The sequence below is a fragment of the Crocuta crocuta genome, unplaced genomic scaffold (assembly GCF_008692635.1).
Source record: "Crocuta crocuta isolate KB4526 unplaced genomic scaffold, BGI_CrCroc_1.0 scaffold16, whole genome shotgun sequence".
In the NCBI taxonomy this organism is placed as follows: Eukaryota; Metazoa; Chordata; class Mammalia; order Carnivora; family Hyaenidae; genus Crocuta; species Crocuta crocuta.
In genome coordinates this window covers 7764612-7780215 of record NW_027531893.1, presented here as the reverse complement: position 1 = coordinate 7780215, position 15604 = coordinate 7764612, and the positions used below count along the sequence as shown (strand labels likewise).

General features: G+C 44.4%; 1 protein-coding gene across 1 annotated transcript in view; it reads left to right on the top strand.

Moving 5' to 3' along the window:
- GRIN2A (glutamate ionotropic receptor NMDA type subunit 2A) overlaps positions 1 to 15604 on the top strand; it is a 364034-nt gene that overhangs the window by 288513 nt on the left and 59917 nt on the right. The window contains exons 4-7 of the mRNA XM_077773268.1: positions 3400 to 3605; positions 9071 to 9239; positions 9364 to 9517; positions 14715 to 14840. Coding sequence (XP_077629394.1) covers positions 3400 to 3605; positions 9071 to 9239; positions 9364 to 9517; positions 14715 to 14840 — 655 coding nt within the window. The remainder of the gene's footprint in view (positions 1 to 3399; positions 3606 to 9070; positions 9240 to 9363; positions 9518 to 14714; positions 14841 to 15604) is intronic.

Sequence of the window (15604 nt, the reverse complement as noted above, 5' to 3'; positions counted from 1 at the left end):
TTGGGCTGACAGCTTGGAACCTGCTTCAGATTCTGTGTCTCCCTCTCTCTCTGCCCCTCCCCTACTTATACTCTGTCTTTCAAAAATAAATAACATTAAAAAAAGAAAGAAGAATGAATTGAGGGGGCATAGAACTCCCACCTTGGGCCTGGTTACATACGGACTTACATCCCCGGTGACTTCCATTCGTCTTTTCCCTCCTGGCTAACAGACTGGGTGAGCTCTTAGGATAAATCTCAGCTCCTTCTGAGGACCTGCAAGGCTTTGCATCATCTGGCCCCTGTGTGTGTTGAGTGCTCTCCCTTCCTTCGCTCCCCCAACCCCTACCTTATCTTGGATTTCCAATGTCAGTTTAAGTGCCACCTCCTCAGAGAAGCCCACTGGGATTTATTCCCCCCATTTGCTCTCTTTCTTCCCATTTTTTCCTTTCTTCCTCCCAGTTCATATGATGTATGTTTTTGTGTGATTATTTCACTCATGTCTGTCTTCCCGATTAGCATAAAAATTCCATGCAAGTAACAGTTTCACTGTGCTCACGACATTCTCCTTGGTGTCTAGTGCAGGGCTTGACACCTAGTGGCCACTCCATAAATACTTGTGGAGCGAAAGAATCCCTGTTAATCCCATCTACAAACACTGTACTGACTCCATTCAAACCCCTTGTGAAAATGCAGATGGGAGGGTCAGGTGAAGAAAGTCTGTTTGTTACTCTATGTTTTATAGAACCCTGGGGCCTGGATTTGGGGCTCTGGGGAGCCTACCAGAGAAGCCTGTCAGACTCAGAGCGGGAGGGGCCTCCCAAGATGTAGGGCCGCTTGGAAACAGCAGCCTCAGCCCTGATTAAGTTTTTCCACCCACCACCTGCTTTCACCCTCCTTGGCTGACTGGTGGGTGCTTACTTAGACATGGGAAGGGACAGAATAACCTAGGGGAGATTTGAAGGAATCACTGCACTCTAGGAAGTTCTAAACCTTTACCACCCCTCTCCCCGGCAGTCAGCCTTGGGTGAGGACCTCTGCCTGACTCCACGGTGTAGGGTACGAGATACAATGACATCACCAGAGACTGTGCTGGCTAAACGGTCTTTGTGTTAATTGATGCTTCTTGGGGCATCCGGGGCTGTCTCTGCCGGGAAGGAAGGATCTTTGAGCTATACCATGGTGACCACGTTAGGATTCACACAGCCCTATGGTAGGGTTCTCGTTCCACCGCTTCCCAGCTGTGTGAGTTTGGGCAGGTTACACAACATCTCTGTGCTTCAGTTCTCTGAACTGTAAAGTGGGAATAATGATCCTTACCCTGTAGGATTTGTGGGGATCAGAGTAACTGGCAATGTTGAACATTTCCTGCCTACACAGGAGTGCTCAAAAGTGACACCGTTATAAGTACGGCATCAAGGAGCTGCAGTGGAGAGGTGTGAGGTTCTGTGTTGCTGGGGAAAGCAGGAATGCCCTTCCAGGTTAGGTGATATTTGAGCCAAGTCTTAAACGCTAACTACAACAATGATAAAATAATGGCAGCTACCGTGTATGTTACGTGCTGAGTTCTGTGCTCAGTGCTTCATGTACGTTTTGGATACAGCTCACCACACTCCTGAAAGGCATAACCTGGTGCCATCTGCATTTTGCAGATAAAGCTCAGACAGGTTAAGTGACTTTCCCAAGGCGACCCAGATAATGGGTGAAGCCAGGATCAGCACTTAGTTCTCTTTGACTAAGAATAATTTGACGAATAAGCCATTCGTGTACCAGATGAACTTCCCAGCCTCGCTTCAAGGTTTGACTTTTCCAAGAGAAGTGGAAAGAAAAGGGACTGATGGAACCTCTCCCTTCTGTTTGCATACGTATTATTATTGGTTCGGTCTTTGTCCCACAGCCGACTGATAGGTTTATCTGTCATTGTTCCCCGGCTGCTGCCAGGACATAGTTGGTACTCAATAAATCTGTGTTGAGTGAATGAAGAACTTGGCGGACTCAGCACCCTCCCCAGCCTGTGTTACACGTCACAGCGCAGCGAGATGAACAAGTGACCAAATTATCTCACGGCTTATTCTACTGTCACAAAATGGAAAGTATCGCCGAGGCTGGACAGGTTTGTAATTGGCCGCGTGGAATGTGGTGCTCTAAGCAGCAAACATTTTCCAGCCCAAGTGATGAGGCCACCTGAGGGCCCTCAGTCTGCCTTTTCTCCTTCCACCCCATCACCCCTTCCCGTGTCTGGCGCGTCTGCATTCTCTTTATGGGCCCGAAGTTCGTTTCCGGGACCCGCACTTACAGGAGGGGAGGTGAGTGGGTCACGTCAACGCAGACAAGCCTGGACTTGGCACTTAGCTTTTCAGACAAGGTGTTTCCTTGAGGTTGATACTACAAATGAAGCGCTGACCTGTGGTGTCAAGCAATTGCGCGTGGGAGCGAAAGGAAGAAGGATAAAGCTTGATACTGGGAGCGGCTTTTTCCCGATGTCTGTCTGAATAGTGCCAATAAGCTGTCATATAAAATTAAGGTTCAAAACATACAGCCTTCAGTTTGATTTCACTAACATGCCGGCTGCTGCTCCAAGAGGGAGCAGATCGATGCTATTTTGACGGGTCTTGGTGCTAAGCGCTGAAAGTCTCTGCTCTTGGCCGGATTACCAACAGTTCACTTTAATTTGCAGCTTAAATAGAACCACATCTGAGCTTGAAATGAAGCTCCTCGTTTCCTCTCCTGCTCACGCTCCTTGTGTTGACTCGCCCGTCCGTCCTCCTTCCTTCTAGCTTTCCTGTATTCTCTCCCTCTCTCCTCACTCTTTCTCTTGGCACCTTCTAGAAATTGCTAGAAATTTCTCCCTCTCCTTGTCTCTCTCCTGTACTTCGAAGACAAAGTATGGAGTCCCTACTACGTGCTGGGCTCTGTGCTGCATGCTCTTCACAGACCATCCTGTTTAATTGCGACAGCATCCTTATAAAGTAGGTGGAGTTGTGCTATTTACAGGTGAGGAAACAGACGCTCACGGCGATCCAGAGCTTGCCTAGGGTGGAGCAGCTACTGCGTGGCAGGGGTGGGGACCCAAGCCTGGACTTGTCTGATTCTAAAAGTCCATGCTGTTCTCTCACCATCGGTGGTCCCGAACCTGGTGGAACCTTAGAATCGCCTGGGGAGATCTATCAATCTCAGTGCTTGGACACGACCACCATTTTAATTAGCCTGGGCAAGGCTGGGGTCTGGGGGCCGCCCAGGACTCTGCTTTTCCTTCATCCCTGTTTTTCTCAGCATCAACACCAAAGTGTATGTTGAAGTATGTTGCAGAAAAGCCCTCAAGAGGGCTAGGGTTCTTTCCCAGACCTCTTAGGGGGAAGGACTCGCCTTTCTAGAAGGTGCTGCAAGAAATCACAAGTGTGCTTTGATCTTCCTGGCGCAGGTGGGCAAGTGGGAGAACCAGAGCCTGAGCCTGAGGCACGCCGTGTGGCCGAGGTATAAGTCCTTCTCGGACTGCGAGCCGGACGACAACCACCTGAGCATTGTCACCCTGGAGGAAGCCCCCTTTGTCATCGTGGAGGACATAGACCCGCTGACCGAGACGTGCGTGAGGAACACTGTGCCGTGTCGGAAGTTCGTCAAAATCAAGTGAGTCCGGGCATGCTGTCGGTTGAATGTGCCCAGTCCTTTAAAACAGCCCAAGCCCATTATCACCAACAGCAGTGGTGCCTATAATGTTGCAGTAGAATGTAAAACACCATAGCCTATTATAATACCGCATCATAACCTATACGATACGAGTTTTTAAAGGCTTAAATAAATAACTGGAGTCATGCCAAGTGGTCTGCATTCACTTATTTTCGGTTACAGCATTTGGAGGTAGGTGGTGTTGCCCATCTTAGATATTTAAATTGAGTTATGGGGAGAGTAAGAAACATGTTCAGGGCTGTCCAGCTAGTACATGGAAAACCTAGGACTCAGATGCGTTCCGCCTCCTCCACTGTCAGTTCTTCACCTCTGGGTCGCATTGACCTTTGGTCTTTCCTTAAAAAAAAATTTTTACATTTATTTATTTTTCAGAGACAGAGTGAGACAGAGCATGAGCCAGGGAGGGGCAGAGAGAGAAGGAGACACAGAATCTGAAACAGGCTCCAGGCTTTGAGCAAGCATTCAGCACAGAGCCTGATGCGGGGCTCAAACCCATGAACCGTGAGATCATGACCTGAGCCGAACTCGGACGCTCAACTGACTGAGCCACTCAGGCGCCCCCCACCCCCAAAATTTTTTTAATGTTTATTTTTGAGAGAGAGAGTGTGAGTAGGGGAGGGTCAGAGAGAGAGAGAGACACACACACACACACACACACACACACACACAGAATCCGAAGCAGACTCCAGGTTCTGAGCTGTCAGCACAGAGCCCAACGCTAGGCTCGAACTCAAGAACCATGAGATCATGACCTGAGCCAAAGTCAGATGCTGAACCTACTGAGCCACCCAAATGCCCCTGGTTTTATGGCTTATAGTTTGTCTTTCTCCCTGGAGGGAGCTGCCTAAATATAGGAAACATGGCTTCTTAGTCTTTGTACACCCAGAGACGACCACAAAACATGACACAGCAGTGTTGATAATGATTGAACAGATGAGCAAATGGATACTTGTCATCCCACATGGCACGTTCTGACCTCAACCCTCTTTACACAAGATGCACATCCCCAGACCTCTGTGCTTGGGAAACAGATAATTTTTTTTTTAAATTTTTTTTTTTAATTTTTTTANTTTTTTTTTTTTTTTTTTTTTTTTAATAAATGAGAAACCTCTCTGGAGTTGAAATCCTGAAAGGATTATTCAGTAACTATTGATCAGCCTTTCTGGAGTGGTCAGCCTCTTTGGAGTTGAAATCTTGAATAGATGAGTCAATAAATGACTATACATAAAGCACCATTTGTGTGTGAGGCATAATGCTGGGCTGAGCAGGGAAACAAAGGACGGGGATCTTGCAGTGCAGTGTGTACACAGTTAAAACACAACTCAGCCCATAGAGGACCAGGACACCTCTGTGTTATGATACCCCTGGTAAAGGATATAAATAAGCAGTGTGATAAGAATGTAACTTGAGGTATGTGGGTCTCCTTCAGCTCGTACGGGTGGGATGTGAGATCATGTAGAAAAGGATGATGAACGTGTGAAAAACTGGGGATGGAGCCTTCCAGGTACAGGGAACAGCAGGTGCAAAGTCCCAGAGGGAGGAAAGAGATCGACAAGTTTGGGAAACAGAAGGAAGCCCAGTGCGGGGCTAGAGAGTGATGAGCTGGCAGGGGGTGGGGGTGGGCAGAGATGGACGGGGTAAATGTAGGAATGTTGTCCGAGGAGGTTTTGATTTGGACGGGTGTTGTTGGAGCACAGTGTGGTCAGATGAAGAAGGCAGAGCTGTTGGTGCAAAGCAAATGATGTTGGGGGCGCCTGGGGGGCTCAGTCGGTTAAGCGTCTGACTTCGGCTTAGGTCATGGTCTCACAGTTTGTGGGTTCAAGCCCCGCGTCGGGCTCTGTGCTGACAGCTAGCTCAGAGCCTGGAGCCTGCTTCAGATTCTGTCTCCCCCTCTCTCTGACCCTCCCCTGCTAGCTTGCTCTCTTGCTCTCTCTCTCAGAAATAAAAAAAAAAATCATAAAAAAAAAACTGGTATAACCTCAGTAGGGCACCCCCTTTATGACAGTGGTGCCTTCTTTGTTCCAATAGGGCCAGTCATGTAGAGCCTCTTGGACTTCACAGTCAATAACAGGAGCTTTAAATCTTTAAAATCAGAAGCCTTGGAGCTGACGACAGTAGGTCATTGAGTCCTGAGCCACATTCGTGTGGAGACAATGAACCCCCCAATAAATTACTCTCTTTAAAAGAATTGACTTTTTTTCACTGGAGAACATAAATGGATTAACAGGTTCGAATTCACATTTTTGGTTCCTGTGGGAGGTGGCAGCTCGCAGCTTCCCTTTCCCCACTTGGCAACATGACAAGTTTACTGTGCATCTAGGCACACTTGAAGTGTCTGAGAGCCATAGACAATCACTGGGACCCATTCATCCCAGCATTAACACGGAGCAGATCAGTTGCCTTTGAGGCAGGCCAGTTGGTTCTCAGGATTCTGTGGGGTAACATGATGATATTTTTCTTGGTGATACCCTCCCGGGTAAAGCCTTTGTTGTCTCTCACTTCTGGCAAATGATGGGGTCTTGAGGACACAAATCAGTCTTCTAAGAACATAGACGACAGGAAATGAGCTGAAAGACCAAATATTTCTTTTCATCTGTTCGTTGGGTATTAAGGTATGAAGAGAAAATTAAGGAAAAATTATCTGGCGTGATATATTGGGGAGCAGTGGCCATTACTGCCGATGAATCCCTCAAACTGTCAAATTGTTGGTAAGAAGAAAGGATTTATATTTTTAAGCACTTACCTGAGAGGTGCTTTAGATACTTGGTTTTATTTCACCTTCCCAACTATCCCTCAAGGTAAGCCCTCGCCTTCTCAGTTTGCAAGTAAGTAAACTGAGGCTCATTAGTCAGGAGACTCTTCTGCATCTTCCTGGTTGTTAGGGGCAGACCTGGGACCTGAAAAACTTCTGTCTGACTTGCATGGCCATGATCCTGTCCACTCCCCACACTGGGAAACTGTAGAACTGAAGAACTGGGTTATTTATTGGATCCCTTTCCCCACATTGACTTTTCTGGGTCATCCTTTTTGGGAGGGATGATGGTGAGTGGGGAAAGATTGCATTGGGCACGTTTCTCAGAGGACATATACACCCCCTTACGTATACAAGGGCTGTGATAGGAACCAGTTGAGAATTTCTACTTACAAGCTGGTCTGTGTTTCCATAATCCCCACGATAAATTCTTCTGTTGCATTTGCTGTATGTCTTTTTCACCCCATGTCCTCAGGGTTTAATTCCATGTTTTATACACAGTAGGTACTCACTGGGTGCTTGTTGGGTGAGAATGCATTAATGACCATTGGTGTCTAGAAATATACCTGGTATTAGGAGACATGGGGGGGGGGGCGGGTAATTAACTCATTAACTGGCTGAGGTTCCCAGCAAAGCCAGAGAATACCACCATTTGCTTGTGACCCTGAATCTTAAGCCTGGGGCATTTATAACTTCTGTCCAGACTCTCCCAGGAATCCTGACCAGGGGAAGGAAGACCCTGTGATAGAAGAAGGGAGAGGGCAGAGAGAGAAGGAGACACAGGTGGGAAGACGGAGAGAAGAATCACTGATGCATGGCCCATGGTGGCCAGGAAGAAAAAGAGAGCATTGAATCTGGCCATGTTTTTCAAAGACCCACAGATAGATACCTAGAAGGAAACCGTTATTTGGACCTGCCATTGATTTAATGTACTTAGGACACATTTCTGTCATGTTTCTGGCATTTTGCAACCCGCCTCCATTACTCAAAAGTCACATTGTCAAAAGAACACATCTTCACGGACAAAGATAGATATCAGTGGTGCTTGATGTGTGTGTATATCTGATTATATATGTAGTAGATACTCACTGCAGTTGATTTGGGGGGAAAAAAACCTAAAAATATGAAAAAGAGAAAAAGCTATTTCTCACCATTCAAAAATAGCTATGCTTCACATTTCATTGTTTTTCCATCCAGATATTTCATAAGCTCATTTGTTTTTATATAGCCAGAACTGCTCTGTATATATCACTGTGTCACCGACTTTTTTTTTCTATGATATGGAAATGGAAGTATTTTCCTATTGTGATGTTGGATTTCCAGAAACCTCACTGTAGTGCTTAGGTAACAGTCTGATGTGTAGATGAGCCAGCCACGGAATATTCAGAGAGAGCACGTATCTCCTGACATGCGTGACTCAGAGAGCTGGGCAGGTAGAATGTCCCATCGCACAGCAGACCAAACATATTGCCCACAGAGCTGTCAGTCTAAGTAGTAGCTATCATTTGGGAAGGACCTGGGTTCTTTTCTCTTTGAAGTCATTTCTGATTTGTATGGGTGTCCTCTGAACATGACTCAGCCAGGTTAATAAAGCAAGGTGGCTGGCGCAAAGCAACATATTTCACCTTAGTAGATGATGATAGCTTTTAAGAGAGCAATACCCTCTGTATTTTAACAGGTCTTTTTCCTGATCAAGGACATTGCTATTTAATATGTCACCTTTTACACTTCCTGCTATGTAGGGAGGGAGGAAAAATGTAATGAATGAGTCCCCATCTGACAGATGACTCCGTCAAGACACATTAAGTCCATGTCAGGCACAAGGTGGACCTCGAGTCTTCTGATTCTCAGCCAAGTTTTCCTGAGTAAGGAAAGTGCCTTTCCTAAGTAAGGCAACCTTTATTTCTTCTCTTTGGTTGCAAACCTCTATCTTCAGTGGTAGGGTAAAACAAAACTCTTCCTTCAGCTGAGAGTTTCGCCATCTTCCTTCCCTTCTATTTTCTGTAAGTTTTTATAATGCGGCTTAGGTCATGTGACTGGACTCTGGTCTAAAGAGGCTGTATGTGTTATAAACTTAAGAATAAGAGGTGGTAGGAGTGCCTGGGTGGCTCTGTCAGTTAAGGGTCCAACTTCGGCTCAGGTCATGATCTCACAGTTCATGAGTTCGAGCCCTGCTTCAGGCTCTGTGCTGACAGCTCAGAGCCTAGAGTCTGCTTCAGATTCTGTGTCTCTCTGTCCTTCCCTTATTCACACTTTGTCTGTCTGTCTGTCTGTGTCTCTCTCTCTCTCTCAAAAATAAACATTAAAAACTTAAAAAAAAGAATAAGAGGTAGTAACTCTCACCAATGTAATGGGGAGACAAATACTAACTAAGAGAAACATCGTGGAGGTTAATCCAACAATTAGTATAAAGCCTGGTACCTGGTACAAATAATAACCCTTCAATAAAAGTTAGCTCTCGTCACGGTTACTCTCATCCTTAAAAACACTTTCTACCTTTGCTGTCATAAAATGCTGCATGTCCTTGGAAAAGCCACTTCCTCATTTTTGAGCCTTGGTCTCCCACATGCAAAATGGTGGAAGCATACAGGTAATGCTTGCCAACACATCTTCCAGAGCTAATATTCTACGCTCTCGTGGTATTTTCCTGCAGCAATTCAACCAATGAGGGGATGAATGTTAAAAAATGCTGTAAGGGGTTCTGCATTGATATCCTGAAGAAGCTCTCCCGAACTGTGAAGTTCACCTATGACCTCTACCTGGTGACCAACGGGAAGCACGGCAAGAAAGTTAACAACGTGTGGAACGGAATGATCGGTGAAGTGAGTTGTATTCCTCCCCCACCCCCACCCCCACCCCCAGGCCGTCGTCCAGACTCGGGCCCGCGGTACTAGGGGCGGTAGGAAGAGGGAGTAAAGGCGCTGTGCTCCTTTGCCTCGCGTGCAGGTGGTCTATCACCGGGCGGTCATGGCGGTCGGCTCGCTCACCATCAACGAGGAACGTTCTGAGGTGGTGGACTTCTCTGTGCCCTTCGTGGAGACGGGGATCAGCGTCATGGTTTCCAGAAGCAACGGCACCGTCTCACCTTCTGCTTTTCTGGGTATGTGAACATCATGGTTGCTACCGTTTACCTACGAGGAACTATAGGTATTTTTCTTGTTGGCTCAAAGGATTGAACCAGGGAGGACTTGCTTACTTCCACTTAACAACATCAGCACATTCCAGAGTGTGTCATACTTATTTATTTTTTAATGTCTATTTTTGAGAGAGAGACAGACAGAGCATGGGTGGGAAAGGAGCAGAGAGGGAGGGAGACAGAGAGCCCAAAGGAGGTTCCAGGCTCTGAGCTGTCAGCACAAAGCCCGATACAGGCTTGAACTCATGAACTGTGAGATCATAACCTGAGCCAAAGTCAGACTCTCAACCAGCTGAGCCACCCAGGTGCCCCCAGAGTGTGTTGTATTTGAATGATCCCAATTTGCGTTCCCCCCTCTTCCTCCACCTTCCCCACCCCCATTAACATCTTTGATTTATCTCTAACCTGGAATACGAGCACATATTCAGATACTGGTCTTTTTTGTGTAGAATGTAGATGAGTAGATATATGTCTTAGAGCCTTGAAAACATTTAAAAAATAAATCTGTTTGTCCATAGTTCATTTAAAAGCCCATAGACCTTTATTTCGTATCCTCGTTCCCATCTTCCATCCCTCACTAGCATGACAGCCGTTTATTTACTGGCTGTAAGGGTGAAATAATGACAGCCATGCCGTGATTTATACCAGCACTCTGATAAACAAAATAGAAGTAGTCAGAAGAGCATACACTGATTGAAAATTAATGGAATCGTATTTTAAATGTGACTGTCCTTCAAGCTGAATGGTTTGTAAGGGAGGAAATTCCTTCGTCTCCTCTTAACTATTCTATAAATTTAGGTTTTGACATTTTTGTTGTTGCCGTTTTTTTGTTTTTGTTTTTGTTTTGTTTTGTTTTTAGAGCAAAGTAGATCTCCATCTTCTATCTTGTTTTCCTTAGCACTGTTGGTATATATGCATTAAGTAGACTGGCTACAGAGATGGAAACTGCATGAGACATGGCCAAGCATTATTTATTTATTTCTTTAAAGGACAGTATTGTGTGGAGTGTTTGAGTACCATCAGTGGTTTTTGACAGTGGCTGCCTTGAAGATGGTGGGATTTAAATTCCCTTCTCCTTGGCACCCCCGTATCACTGGGTTTGTCCCAGATTTGGGAAGGTGAAGATAAATACTGACCCCTAACACAAACTGCATGACAGAGGGAAACAGATTAAAGTCAATGAAATTTCTTATGTTTTTCCAGATACACACACACACTCACACACACACTCCCTTGTCAGACAGAGAGCTAAAATGTGCAGACGAGAGCCAGTCTGTGGACACTGGCTTTGAGCCCATAGTCTTACTTGCCCACCATCTTCATTTATATGTCATGGCGCATCCAGCGAGAACATCTGTGTGTCATTCCCTTGAGTGAAACGTTGACTAACAGGATTTTGGATGCTGCCTCACTCACAGAGACCTGTGGATTTGCCATTTTCATTTTCAATAATCCATTTAAGCTGTTGAAATCCTTACTACTGCCTGGATTTGATTTTGCACTCCTTGCTCCCATTCTTGTAACCTTTGTTGGAGTAATGTGGACCTCAACAAGCACACACTTTGTTATGTTCCTTTGTGCCTTTGTCTGATATGGATAATGGACCCATATCATAACAAGGGAGCCTCACTACACCGTGATAAGTGAGCCTCCTGATAGACACAACATGGGCAAAATCTTAACGATGATGAGGAGACCCTCATGCACGAGCCATCGCTTATCAATGGTTCCCATTCCCTGGCAGACACTCTAACAGAGCTCTTTGGCCCTGGGGGTGAAGACAAGGTTGGAGGAAGTGAGTTCATGGAAAGAGATCTGTTTCTTTTCATAAGTTGTTGACATACCTCCACGGGGAGCTAGAGAGAACTTCTTTTCCAATTCGATCAGAGAGGAAAAAATACCAGCACTGGCTTTCTCATTAAAAAAAAAAAAAAAAAAAAAAAAAAAAAAAAAGAAAGAAATGGGCCGCTGATATCGAATCTGGCCTCAACCCAGTTTCCCCTAGATTTTTATCTTACCTGCATGAGTAGAACATTTGCATATAAAGTCAAGCATTTTTGCTAGTTTAGCTAAGCCTCCTTTCCTCCCTTATTCTTCCTGCTGTATCTTTAAAAATAAAATAAAATAAATGATAGCCAGAGGAAACTATTTTCAAAGCTGTTTTTACCCAGTAGGCTTAATATTTTTTTCTAGTCACTAAATTACATCCTTATTCGATTCACTGTGCACCCCCTTATTTACGGTCATTATCTGCAGGTTTTGAAAGTCATAATGAACCATACTAAGCTACATTTTTCCATTCACTGGCTCAGTCATCTGGAAGAGCCCAAACATTCAAAATCTGATTGCATTGCTCTTCATTACTTCCTATCCTTTCTCCGCAAACTCCATTAACTCACATCGGAAACACTTGCAGGTAATGCCTCTCAGCTTGTGTGTGAAAATGTAACCGGCCACTCTTCAATGACAGAGGTGGCATCTCTCACAATATTTCCATTCAGTTCCTTCCAGAGACTTTCCAAGCAGGTTGGATTGTTTGATCCAAAGAAATGCTAACCTGGAGTCTTCTAGATGGAAGTCCCTTCATGGACAAAACTTGTATCTGTTTTAAACCAGTAGAGGATGTAATCCAGAGCTATCCCAGATATTTCTGGGTCATTCCCTAGACAATATAGATGGGCTTCACCATTATTCCAGTGCTTTTCTACATTGTGATGGTGGTGGTAGTGGTGTGTATATGTGTGAGAATAGTAATCCTTAAGGGCACTGCATAGGTACCTAACTTATTAAAATCAGAACACTGGGGGTGCCTGGGTGGCTCAGTATGTTAAGCAACTGACTTCAGCTCAAGTCACGATCTCGTGGTTCATGGGTTCGAGCCCTATGTCAGGCTCTGTGCTGACAGCTCAGAGCCTGGAGCCTGCTTCAGATTCTGTGTCTCCCTCTCTCTCTCTGCCTCTCCCCCACTCATGCTCTGCCTCAAAAATAAACATTAAAAATAACTTTTTAATGAACATTAAAAAAAACTTTTTAAAAACCAGAGCACTGTAGCAAAGTCCTTTTATCTCTCTGTCATGCTCACGAGCCAAGGGACAGATGTCACTTCCAAGTGGGGAAACATCTGGGATCAGTTGCCTGATCAGGCTTCCACCTAATTTTTGGAACAGTTAATGTCACCATTAGGATGCATTGACTGCCAAATGAAGCCATGTGTGTGAAGTATTCAGGAAGGATGGCCCTTAATGTTTGATCATGTCACTGCAACCTGCAGAGACGTCATCAGATTAATAACCGTGCATGGTTCAAACCAGAACGCCTTTTTCAGGACCATGAACAGCACACCACCACCATTGCCCCTGCTCATTCTGGCTTTAACCATGGAATCAAATAGCTATTCCACTAAAGGGAGTGTGTGTGTGTGTGTGTGTGTGTGTGTGTGTACAGTGTACATACACACCACCAAGTGCTTTCCATGATTGTGCTCATTTACTCATCATGTGATCTTCCTCCCATAAGACACACCATGCCATTAACACACCCAGCTTGGAGAATTACTTTACCATTTCTGTTCTGGAATATTGAGTATTTTTAATCTCCTAATTATTCCTTTACTTCTCTGCCTTTTTGGATACACCTCATTACCCAATTGCAATGATTTCAGGGATATAATATTGTTATTACCCAAGCTAATTTTAACTAAGATATATCATGGTTGCAATCTCATTGATTTCTCTGAACTCATCTTGTGTTATTTAACCTAAGTAGGCTGTGCTGGTACCTGTTACTTTTTAACATATTTGCATCATTGAAACTGCATTGCCAAGCATTCTTACCAGTTTTTAAATTATCCAATGTAGTTAAAGCTTCGGACATATTAGTTTCTTGTTATATAGTAAACTCATTAAATTGGAATTTATGATGACCTCTAGCTGTGTTAGGTAGTCATGGACTTTAATGATAGGGTGGCTTGCCACCAGCCTAATTCTTTATGATTATTACCAGCTTCATCAGAAAAGCAATTTAAAAGTAACAAAATGTCTACTATTCAAGGTGTTATTGGGCTTCTTATATTTTACTCTCAGAAAATGTTTCCTTCTGATGAAAAGGATTATAAGTTTATTGGTATCCAAGGGCAGTTTCTTCCCAGTGACACATTCAGGTAGATATATGTTCATTTTTCAAAATTTTAGTCTCTGTTGATTTTTTAGCAAATGTGTAACCTCTCTGGATACAATGGCTCCATTCAGCCCATTTTCATATCCTCAATCAGACTGAATATAAATGTTAATTTATTTTAAATAAAATCCTTAACTTTCTAGAGCATTCTAAGATTTAGAACCTTGTGACTTGGCCTGCCCTTCTGAGACATCCATATGAAAATGAGCTGATGTAAACTACTTTCAGGGGAAATTACCATCTATCCATCTACTACTTCATTGTCTCTATGCTTTAAGCAGTGCTTTTCTCACCCAATTACCATGCGAATATGATATCCTCAAATGACTTTTCAAAATGCATTCGGGCCCATTTCCAACATCAACAAGATTTTAAATTGTAGAGATCTCATCTGTCTAGAACAGACGGCAGAGAGGAGAGTGTGGTAGTAATGGTCGTAGTGGTGGCAGACAGTGACCTTCCAATATTGATTGCTGTCAACCCCATGATTTTACTATCCTCTTCTACCAGGTCGTAACGCTCCCTTTCCTTCTGGAATTTCCCACAGATCACCCCTCCAGCATGTAAGAATCCAAGAGAAAATAAGAATAAAACCCATGCTGGTCTGCAGAAGCCTTAGGATTGAGTCCCTGTAGCACTGGTCCCCGGATGATGCTATAATCCTATTAGACCCAATGGCCTCTCTCTTTGCATTCTTTCTGCCATTTGTTTTTACTCTCCTTGACCTGATTTGGAAAGCATCCTATGCTCTTCTCTATTTTTACCCTTTTATGTGCAGTCTTATAAAATGCCTCAAATATGAAGGCAATCAAGAATGGTGTGGGCGTATGCATCAACAATGACTGGCTTCTTTTGAATGATCAGAAGCACATGAGGGAGGGGTTCCCGGTGAGCCTACAAACAGACCTCTGGGCTTCCCGCTGGCCCTGGGTGTGAGGTTCTGCAAACTGACCATGTTCCACTCCTCTGGCCTGTTCATCCACAGAACCATTCAGCGCCTCCGTTTGGGTGATGATGTTCGTCATGCTGCTCATTGTATCCGCCATCGCTGTTTTTGTCTTCGAGTACTTCAGCCCTGTTGGGTACAACAGAAGCTTAGCCAAAGGGAAAGGTGAGGCCTCCTTCATGTTGATGCTATTTCATTGACTTTGGACAAATATTTCAGCTTGAGAACACGTCACCCCATGTTGCCCGGCTGTTCTGTTACATGAACGGTGCTAGGTCACTGATACTACTTGTAATTCTGTGCCCTTTGCAGGTTATTTGCTTCAACTGAAAAGGGGAATCAAACAAAATGGAACGTTTTTAACCGTGTTATCCTACAGCAGTCTGTAGCTGTTAGGTGGAAACCACTGGCGATTTGTTGAGAACGCAGATCTGAAGAAGGTTTTCTGGCAATTAATGTTCAAAATCTGTGTCAAAAGAAATGTTAAGGTTGTTGAGAGTCTCGACATCAGTCTATGCCAAGGAAATGGCTTTTACAGATTCTAGTTTAAGAACTTCCTCCAGACTACTGAATCATACTTGCATTCATTTGACAGTAAAAATAATTATAAAGTGGTATTTTCCCCCAAAGAATTACATTTTCCTCTTGACAGTGCCTGACCTTAGTGCATTGTACTTGATAGAACTGCAATCAGTAGATAGAAAATTGCAGTGGGAGACATTCATTGGCTCTAGCTTATTAAGAGGCTCCTATGCAAAGACCCAAACACGTTATATCACTTTGAGTGAAGTTTCCTCAATGTACAATGTGTTCTTAGTGGATGGCATCAGAGGGCTGCTAGGACCACACCTCTTTCCTGAAAAATGACTACGTCAGTGGCAGACAGTAGGTCTTCAGCATACAGCCCTTTAATATCAGGGTGCTTCATT